The sequence below is a fragment of the Eriocheir sinensis genome, chromosome 27 (genome assembly GCF_024679095.1).
Source record: "Eriocheir sinensis breed Jianghai 21 chromosome 27, ASM2467909v1, whole genome shotgun sequence".
NCBI lineage: Eukaryota > Metazoa > Arthropoda > Malacostraca > Decapoda > Varunidae > Eriocheir > Eriocheir sinensis.
In genome coordinates this window covers 13,116,842-13,127,737 of record NC_066535.1, presented here as the reverse complement: position 1 = coordinate 13,127,737, position 10,896 = coordinate 13,116,842, and the positions used below count along the sequence as shown (strand labels likewise).

At 37.4% G+C, this 10,896-nt stretch overlaps 1 protein-coding gene across 4 annotated transcripts in view; it reads right to left on the bottom strand.

Annotated features, from left to right (window-relative positions):
- Positions 1 to 19: 19 nt before the first annotated feature.
- The window catches only part of LOC127004147 (adenylyl cyclase 78C-like), a 211,890-nt gene continuing 201,013 nt past the window's right edge, over positions 20 to 10,896 (bottom strand). For 2 of the 4 annotated variants that reach the window (XM_050871580.1, XM_050871582.1), the window contains 11 exons: positions 9,652 to 9,803; positions 8,946 to 9,158; positions 8,429 to 8,630; positions 6,834 to 7,723; positions 6,220 to 6,454; positions 5,725 to 5,851; positions 5,420 to 5,526; positions 4,828 to 4,942; positions 4,412 to 4,557; positions 3,460 to 3,661; positions 20 to 3,011 (listed from right to left, as the gene is read on the bottom strand). In XM_050871580.1, the coding sequence (XP_050727537.1) occupies positions 2,779 to 3,011; positions 3,460 to 3,661; positions 4,412 to 4,557; positions 4,828 to 4,942; positions 5,420 to 5,526; positions 5,725 to 5,851; positions 6,220 to 6,454; positions 6,834 to 7,723; positions 8,429 to 8,630; positions 8,946 to 9,158; positions 9,652 to 9,803 (2,622 nt within the window). In that variant the 3' untranslated portion in view covers positions 20 to 2,778. The remainder of the gene's footprint in view (positions 3,012 to 3,459; positions 3,662 to 4,411; positions 4,558 to 4,827; positions 4,943 to 5,419; positions 5,527 to 5,724; positions 5,852 to 6,219; positions 6,455 to 6,833; positions 7,724 to 8,428; positions 8,631 to 8,945; positions 9,159 to 9,651; positions 9,804 to 10,896) is intronic. The other 2 variants (XM_050871581.1, XM_050871584.1) reach the window with 1 other exon arrangement.

Below are 10,896 nucleotides of genomic sequence, written 5' to 3'. Positions count from 1 at the left end.
TTTGTATCTAAGTATCTAAGCGTTTGCAATGGCCTACCCTTCTTCAGTGTTTCCGTTTCCTTTTTTTTCTAGCACTATACAGATTGCCCCGTTGTCCTCTAGCCTCCTATTCCATTCCTCGATCTCTACCTATCACTGTTATTACTGAAGCTATTAATTTGTATCTAAGTATCGCGTTTGCAATGGCCTACCCTTCTTCAGTATTTCCGTTTCCTTTTTGTCTTGCCAAACACCGTACAGATTGCCCCGTTGTCCTTCTCTTGCCTCCTATCCCATTCCTCTCTGTCTATCACTGTCTCTGCTGGGGCTATTAATTTGTGCTGTCTAAGCGGCAATGGCCACCCCTATGCTTCTCCTTCACTATTTTAATGGGCTGTTGTTTAGGCCATGGGACCACGGCTTCTACAACCCCCAGACATACCCTTGGCGGTTTCCTTCTTGTCTGTTCTAGATTGGCTGTCATCCGTTTATTTCTTCTCTTCTTTTCCGCAACGTGTAGCCTACATCTCGATCTCCTCATGATATGATAAGCCTCGTCCAGTCCAACACTTCATTATTGTACTTTTCAGGCTGAGGTGAAGTTTACGTTTGTCCTCTATTCTACCACATTTTATATATGCGGATAATTCCTTAATTCCGTGGTTCAGTAGTTAACGTGCATAACTACGAAGCCGCGGCACCGGGTTCGATTCCCGGTCCGGGTAGTCATCGGCATGCAGCTTAGTCACCTAGCTGTTCATCTTCTCTTTCGGGCTGGTAGATAAGTGGTACCTGGGAGGGTTAACTGTGGTAACCTGGATGTCACACGTAGCTATACTGGCCCCATTTCCCTAGTTAATGGGATCGTATATTGATATATATTCCCACCACAGGCTCAAGGGCCAATGGGACGGAGATGAGCACTGAGCTATATAGCATACACTCTAACTTTACATTAACCTAAGTATGTAGCAAATAATATTGGTACGATATTATTTGATCAAACACTTTAGTCTTCAATTCTTCGTAAAAAAAACATCCTTCATAGTTTTGGCAGGAGTGGGTTTCTGCATAGACTTAGTTGAGGTTGATGGTGCAGTGATGACCTACATTTTCTGAGTGTTTAGAAAGCTTGATGAATAAAAGAGAAACTTGTGGACAACTGAAACACAATATTTTTTTAAAAGGGGAAGGGAACCTGTGTAGTACATGGAGTGTCCCAAATATTACATGATGGGCCAAGGGGACATCTCTGGCTCACTGGTAATGTGGTGACCTTCCTACGTTACTGGTCGGACAGGTGCAAGATCAAATTCTCATGACAAAAATTATTGTTACATTCCCCAAACGGACCCATGGTATAATTCTCATACCTTGAATTAGGCCAATTTCGCATGTGTTTCAAGAAGTGGTAAAACCTCTCCGTTACACCGGTGGCAAAGTGGTGGTATCAGTGGATGGTGTTTGAGTGCATTATTGCATTACCGTATGAGCTTGTGTGTGTATTCCTGATATGCAGAAATGGTTCTTTATAGTCATAGCGAGAACAGGGTTAATAATTGATATATATTTCAGATATTTATTATGCACAGTTAGGTACTTATTGTAATGTATACTGACATCTTGTGTGTTTATGACTTATAGAAGTACATTCAAAAATATATATATAGTCCTCCTTTCTGCAGTGAATCATTTAGATACTTTGTCCTAAATTACTACATACGTACATAAAATACTAGATGCCAAAGAAAGTAGTTTCCTATTGTAATCTCATGATTATGAACTTGGATTTACTATAAATATTTTGGTAGGAAAAGAAATATACAAACTATAGACCTCAGAACTGCTGTCCCTTCCACAGGTATCACCAAGATTATGCAAACTCTTTATCAACAAAAGGAACCAGTTTCTATAGCAATACTAGTTTTTAAATACATTGACAGCAGGGTTGTCAGAGTATCACAGAAGCTTGGAATTCTTCACAGCAAAAAATCTTTCAAAATTTTTTTGGCACTTAGAATAAAAAATTACATTGACTTTTTTCTACAGTACATTCATTCTATACACCCACACTATGTTTACATCTTTGGGCTGAGTCAAACTGCTAAAAAAGTATTCAAGGATGCTAATCACTAAGTAGTGATGCATGTGATGAAAATTTATGTAATTGTGAATATGAATGCAGTAATATGGATGAGTTTTGTCACATGTGCAGACATGATAGGAAGGGGGAGGGGAGGCTTACTTTATGACAGAGTAACAAAGTCTTATGAAATATACTGGAAAGATTGGGACATCACATACAAGTACCTTGCATCACCACACCACTGTTCTGTCTCCATCAGCTCATATTAATCACATTTTCCTTTGAACTTATTGTCATAGAAAATTTGTTCCGTTTAGATTTTCTGTTCTAAAATGATTTCTTATAGTTATTGTGGCTTCTACTGTTACCACATAAATATTGTGATTCACGAACAGCAGCAGTTGAAAACTTTCAATACACTAAACTTTCTCAATATCATAAAGGTCACTGTCCTCAACCTTCATTGTATATGTTTCCTTAATTATCAATACCTGAGGTGGCAATATTCCACTAAGTGTTTCCTTAAACAAGCGCAATGCTCATTATCATAAAGCATAATTACACTTATGGCATTATGAAATTTCTGGAATATTGATTTTCCTTTAAGTTCATGTTTTTTGTCAGTTGTTTTGTGCACATTACTTAGGAGCTCTATCACTGAGTTCTTGGGTCTTTCAATACAAAGTATGAGAGAAATAGTGTATTGATGCACTTCACACTATTTCATCTTTCCCTCTGCTTGAAAAGTCTGACTTATAATCGTCTCTTGCTAAGCTGCGCAAGTTGTGGTGTGAGGATGTGGTCTTCTCCAGCTTGCCTCCCCTGCGTGAGAGTCCTGGGGTGAAGTCCCGGGCCCCAAAGCCGCCTCCACTTACAGACGATGTAGACATTCCCGTCTCGGATGGTGAAACTTTCCGTTGGCGATCTCTCTTCACTGTTGTATTGCCTTTATGAATGAAAACCAAATATGAGGGGGGGGAGGGGGGGGGAGAGAAATTGTGCATAGAACCATAAATCATATTTGTACAAAGAATTTATATACAATAAGTAAATCCTTGACAAGTATATCTCAACACTTTATCCACAGCCTTCAGGAAAGAAGTCAGTGGAGAACCCAACTGAGCCACTGATGAACTAAAAGGTCACCACACCAGAGGCCACCTTTAGCTCATCAGTGGCTCAGTTGGGTTGCTGCCCTGACTTCTATTCTGGATGAGATAGGATGGGTGAGATAGGCTGGGTTCAATTTCTGGCATGTGGTGGTGTACATTTCAAGATTATTCACAGCATTATTGCTGTTACTCTAAAATGTTCAGAATAACAATTCTTAAAGTAAAAATGTATGGCTCCACATCATTACTGTAAACATGATGGAAGATATCATTCAAACTTACTTCTCTTTATTGTCTGCTTTTTCCGTGCCTGGACCATGCCATAAACCACTTCTGCCAGTGAGTTGTAAGTTGATGGCTGCCTGTTGAAGTTCATCTGTCGGGTGTCCTTTCTTCCTAGTATGAAATATGTATCCATCTCACCCTTCCCTTTCACAGAGATCTTTCCTCGATACTGTAGCCGGAAGTCTCTAAAATTAAGAATCTGAAATAAAAGATATATATATTCAATAAAGCAGAATAAATTATCAGGAAAAGCTTGCACAATAATAAATGCCTCTTCATTTTACCGAAAATACATTATAGTTCTCACTATCTAATACACAGAGATAGATGTGTGTGTACCATTCACCATTGTTTATGTACTGAACTCTTAATTACTATTGTACCCAGTATCTATTCAAGTGTCTATTTAAGTGTCTACTCAAGTAGAAACTTTTTTTGTAACCAAAATTAGATTTATCAAACCATGTAAAGCTGCAGTGATCCTTTTTTGTTTTTACTATTTGATACTTTTAATTTTATGATTTGATAAAATATTATTCTTTTCAACAATTAAAACATTTAACCTACACATTCTTATATGATCAAACAAAAAATAATTAATGTAAACAATATATTTTGCACTCCTTTGATACAGTCCCTTGTACCTATTAATACCTTCAGATGTGACAAACTTTTTTATATAACAACTTGGTACTTCTTAAAATTAGTTAAAAATAATATAATTTATTGTAGTACTACACATCTGGCTGTTTCACCTTAATAATATTTTATACATCTATTTGAACTTGAACCAGGTCTGCCTGATAGTTTTAACATGTGGCAAATTTCATGACCTATTTGAGCTGATGGACCGTTTTCTGTTATTTAATCCTCTAATAAAATTTTCATGTGGTACAGTCTGAAATACTTTAACTCAACAATTTTCACTATCCACTAAAGTAGTCCTTACCTGAGCAGTCTCTTTGGGGATCTGGATGGTGTCATTAGCACCTGTTGAGTCCATCCGAGAAGCTTCATTGACAGTGTTGCCCCACACATCAAACACCGGCTTCTTGGCACCAATCACTCCACCCACCAGAGGACCGTGACTGATCCCTGTGGACGTATATAAGACGACTAAGGAAATGGCCTATATTTATTATATTTTTTCCTCTCTAAAACATTTAAACCTTTAGTTTCTATTTTCCCATGGTGAACATATAAAGTGCACAATAATACAAAAACTATAATCCATAATCATACTCATAAACCTCACCTCCAGCTTGGGCAGGGGAGGGAGATAAGTCAATGCCTCAGGAAACAGGCTGAAAATTGGAGCCATGAAAGAAAAAGGATGACACTGCATGCTCACAGGTCGTTACATACCTACTCGAAGTCTGAAATTATTAAAGGAATGCTTGTTGACATCTTCAAGCCGAGCCTTCATCTCCAGTGCAAAGTCTACTAGGGCGCATAAATGAGCGTGACTGTCCTCAGCATCCTGCAACAAATATAAAGTTCTTGGATTACATTCCACATCACAAAGTAACTTATCACTGTCACCACAATTTTCAAAGTTAGTATCATCCTCACCAGTCTATAGATCAGTGGTTCCCAACCTTTTTTGTCCCATTCCTCCTTTTCCAGTCACTTTTTCACCTGTGGACCCCTACAACGAAATTGGTCATGGAATGGGCCATGATTTGACACCCCTGGTGGCATTGGCTAATGTAGAGCATTTCTAGCTTTTAAGCATTCAGTTTTTAGGATTGTGTACAGTAGGCATGAATTTTATTCCAAGCCGCATGTCTTCTAATTCCAGTAATAAATTTCAAAATAATTAGAATCTCTATGGACCCCTGGTTGGGAACCACTGTTCTAGACCTTTCAAATCTTTAATGCAATACACCTTACACAGGCTGCCTTCTCTTACACATAAAAGTTCCACATAATAATTACAAAAATCATTAAAACTCACCTTCTCTGTTGGGTTAAGTCCAGAAGCTGCCATATATGTGCTGCCAATAGTTTTGATTTTCTCGATGCACGCAAAGCGTTTCTCATCAAGTAGCTCGTCAAAGTCAGCTGACAAGGAAAGAAGGCTGTTATACTGGCGGTAATAATGATGATGACAGTGAATGATGATGATTTAAGATGATGACAATGTAATGATGATGATGGTGGAGGAATTGAAACCAGAAACACAAAAACATTCATTGTTCAGCTCCAAAATGTTGATAATTTGTTCTTATTGAATCATAATTGTTATTTCAAGTATCTCACCTATGATTTCATTGAGCAGCCTGATGCATTCCATTCCCCTGTTGACGTCCTCTGAGTAAAACTGTGTGAAGTTTGGGATGGATGCAAACAGGACTCCCACATTATCATAAGCCTTGGAGAACAACTCCTGTGAAAAATTACACTCATTAGAGCAAATGTTTCATGTCATTATGTAATACATGAAGATTAAATTCAGTTCTATGCAGCAACAGCCCAACACCTATAAGCAACAAATGTATGAGTAAGATATCTGAGGGGATTTCCATGATCTATGACGATATATTTTGTTTACTTAATGAGTTATTGGTAACTCAGTGTCATAGTTCATAGACTTAAGAAGAAAAGAAAAACACACACATGATTAAAATGCTTGAGATACCAAGTGAGAAACTAAATTAGGGCATAGGATCTTAAGCGGGGAAAAAAAAAGAAGAAAAAAAAAAAAAAAAAAAAATCATAGCTTACTGATTGATGTATTCAAAGACTTTGTCTCACCTCGCCTTTTCTATCATCTGAGAGGAAGTAAGTGGCCACGTGGTCCGGCAGGATATTCTTCAGGAGTTGAGTATTGTACAAACGACATTCACTCATGTCCGTCAGTTCCCTCAAGGCTTGTTGCTTCCACACAAAGTCTAGACGGGATGTGATTTCCACAAGACGGCCATGATAGGACACCATGAAGAAAAACAGGACCAGCAGCACTGCCAGCCTTGCAGTGAGGGAAGTCCCACTGAAAGAAAGAACAAAAAGGTGTTCTTATTAATACTACAAAGCAATAATAAAATATAACAATGTTCATCTCTGAAAGTGTGAGTAAAAGATAAGATTACTAGAAAATGAGCCTAAATATTTCCATAACTGTTTTTTTTGGTGAGTACTGAATTCTTCTTAAAAATGTAGCTCTGTACTTACCTATCTCTACCAAAGCAAGCCCTCAAAGCAACTACCTCTGCTCTCAGTATGATAAAAACTGTTTATTTGCCTAGACGGATCCATGTATTACCCCAAAATCAAAACATCTGTAATTTGACAGACATAAATTTTCCCTAGACATTCACTACAATACGTAAATTTCTCGTGACTTTTGTGGAAACATTTATATTTCTTACCCACAACACTGACTAATTTCACTGCTGAAGTGGATGATGAGGATGCCGTAGCAGGTGACCATGAACACCAACACTATTGTCTTCACCAGGTAGTTTAGCTTGAGGAAGGAGGCAAGAGCAACCATACACAGGACCCACGTGTACACAAAATACTGAGGGTAGATGGTGACAACTGGTGATTCCTTTGTGTCTGGGTGGATGGTTTGGTTGTCCACTTGAATACCATTGTGTACAGTAGTTGAAGGATGAGTGTGATGTATAACTGATGCATTAGTGTGAGTGTCCCGGTTTTCTACAGAATGCACAGTTTTCCCGTCGTTGTATTGGCTCTTTTTCTTTTCCTCACTGCGTCGCATTCTTGTTCTTGTGTCAACTTTCAGGTCATTTGAGACTTTCACCAAGGGTCTTTTGGTTCTACATTTTGCCCTTTTGGAATTATGAATACACTTCTCACTAGCAGAGTCACTTTCCCTATTATGAGACTGTTCCACTAACTTTTTCTGGGGATCACTTGTTAATATACTATATGCTTTGGACATATTTACAGACCTTTTCTGGATAAATTGAACTTCAACGGGAAGAGAGGCATTTTCTACATAGTTCTGCTTATTTCCTACTTTGTGAACTGATTCTTCATTAGGGTAGTCTAAATAACGTCCATGTTTGGTATTAACATCACCTCTTATGATTTTGCGAGAATCATCAGCTGTTGTGCGATACAAGTTTTTGGGTTCAAAAAAGTTTAACCCAAGGTCCTGCGCTGAGGACGACTGAGTTTTTAAGCTGTTATCATCTATCACTCTGGTTACTTGGGGTGGCTGTATCGATGATGATATACTAAAATTGAAGACCTCTTCACTGCTTACGGTACATTTTTCATTGACTAGTATCTGAAATAGAAAGAAAAGGATATGTAAATGTCAGTTTTTGTTTAAATTTTTATATAAAATGCTAGGTTTTATTAGCTAAGAAAGTATCAAATAATAATGAGGACTTTATACCAACTGTTTTAAGTTATAATCACACCCATTTCTCTTATAGAGGAGGAGCGACAGACATTAAGATGCCAGCAAAGGATGGCCCATTGCAAAAACACATATAAAAGAGAAGCATCCATGTACCCCATGACAGGATCTTCTGACTTATGACTTCTGGCTTATGTCAAAGCTTATTGAAAACATCTGATGAAAACTGAGTGATTAGAAAGAAATGGTTCAGTATTATTACCTTAGCATTTATAACTATTCAACTATCCACAAACTCATTCCCATGCTTGCCTCATACCTCATGTAGCCTCACTATGAAAGAGGCCAATAACTGATGTACTTAGAAGGTCTTGAGACAAATTACAGAAATGCATTTACACAGTCAAGGGAGCGGCAGAATACATTTAATACTGCCCTTTATGATCAATACCTAAAAGCATCAGAAAATTTTGTACTATAGGCACTTCTTTCAAATACCCTTTGGTTTGCCTTTTTCTACCATAGAAAAACTAGAAAGGTTTGAGTTTAAGGGTAGAGTTCTTCAATAATACACTCATGACCACTGAATTAACATGGTACATGTAGGTGTTGACATATTTCGACACATACCAGAGTGAGCATTGATGGTACTGATATAATGGCCATCAGAGCACAGATGAATGCCTTCCTGCCAAAAGTAGCACGAGCCAGTCGGGTAGAGAGGCGGCGGAGGCCGAGAGGCAGCTGCGGGAACTCCTCGGCCATCACCAACAAGAGGCCCACTGCCAGCAGGAGGGTTGCCGGGACAAAGGGGGCCACCAACAACTTTAAGCTGAAAGAGTTGAGAATAGTACAATGCATGTGAAGGACAGAAAACATAACTAGGAGAAGTAGGGGGAATACATAAAAAAAAAACAAAAAAAAAACAAAAAAAAGGTTGATGGTAATATAACAATGGAATGTGGTAACTGATGGCTAACAATAAAAATCCAGAAAATTGCACAATGGAAGTAACTATTCTTTTGTCATAAGAGGCTGGGAATGGGAACAAAAGCTCTGACAGAAATCAAATTTGTCTCATCATTTTCCTGCCACTATAACAAGCAGATTACACTTTCACTATAAGGAATAACACAATGCAACTCACCACTCCCTGGCCACTATGGACTGGCAGATGACAATGAGGACCCAGATGATGAAAGTGCACACAACATTGCTCTTGAGGAGGTCTGCGCGCACCTGGTGGTACATCTCCTCCGTCTCGAGGTCTTTGAAGGTCAGGGTGATGGGATGCATGTGTTCAGCCTTCATTCTTTTGTTAGACTCAATCTCAATGCTGTTGTCCATCAAGTTATCCACCTGTGATAAGAAATGCACCTGTGAGACATCTGGTATGTATACATACAATGCAAATATAAGAGTATTTGTTTTGTCATAGGTGAGATTTAATTTTTAATTTGATATTTTATTTCTAGCTTTGTGTTAAATGTATGGACTAATTCATTTTAAAGCTATTGTCATTGAAAAAAATTATGTGCACTATATTATATTAGTAATTATAAACTAAATGGCATATGGTCAAACACTTTTTAGGTTATAAGTATAATAACCACATGCTTTAAAACTTTTCTCATCATATAAGTCTACATGCATACTCATACATTATTATAAACTTGTACTTTTACACCATCTTGAAACTTTTTATCCTTCCAGGATGAAAGGAAACATTTAGGAGTGAAAACCGTGCCTTCTTCCATGCTCATGCTTGTAATTGCCACTTTTCATATCAGCAAAAACATAGTAAAGATATATACATGAATACATTGATAGTGTTAAAGGAGGAGTAACTTAACATAATGGTTGATCCTGAATTCAGGTCTACCTCATAGGTAAAGTTGCTGGCCGTGCTGGTAAACTGGGCAACTTCTGTGTCCTCTTCTTCCTCCTCAAGAGCTTCAGGGAAGTCTTCATCTAGGAAGGCATCATCCTCCCAGTCCATTTCCAGCTGAAAAAAGTGTATATTGGGAATGTTTTTGTCATCCACAGTAATATGCTAAGTTGAACTTAACCATTGTGTTATCTCACAGTCAGAGTGTTATAAAAGCTTCCATTTAACTATAGTTACTACAAAGCTATGTAACATCTTTACAGTGATAAGAATCATAAAGTATAGTAATTCAATTCATGTAGTGCACAAGAAAAAACTTCAAAATGTTGAATTAACAAAACATTCTCAGTAAGTAATGTCACTCCTGGTGTTAATAAAGCTATCTCCAAAGTCAAAGAGGCAGAAATTCAATATATATTTGATATTGATATGTAGGATGAAGGAATGAACAAAAATCTTCAATGCACGTACTCAAAAAGCTTGACTTGATGGTACAACATACACAGCATTAAGAAAGCCTTCATAAAACTGCATCTAAGTCTAAATCTTTCTTGAGTGTTTTGCTACTGATTTATACTTCAAAACCTATTAAATAAAAATAATATAAAAAAAATCTAAAAAATTCTGAACAATGTTTAAGATGTGCTTCCTAGTTACTTTGCTATGTGCAGTAAAAAAATGAAAAAAAGTTATACACAATTTACTGATATCACTTAATGCCTGTGACCTAATTCTCAGCTCTAAAACAATATATTTTTTATGAATACTACTTCATCATCAAACATGTCTGTCGAACAATGACAGCTAGCTCAGCTAATGTTGTGTAACACTGGAGGGCGGCCAAATGATCCAAATAGAAATCAAAACAAATGTTGGTGGTTACAGCCATGCATTCATTACATCAGTGATTTCATATTGTAACTTCATGGTCATAAGAATAATGAAAGAAGTGAATGGATCAGTGATTTATATGATTAATTTTGTTTAAGTAATGGACCTTGTCAATATTTGTGAACTGAACTCCAGATTACTTATTTCTTTGAACGGGCACCATATGAGTGGATGGGTTTTGCATACGTCATTGAAGGGGATAAATTTTGTATATAAACTATGTCTTGAAGCTGAGTCCACGACTTGACTTATATACAAAAGATGACTTTCAGCTCTGAGTACTGTGCTCTAGCAAGGCCAAAAAGCAGCAGGAGCACAA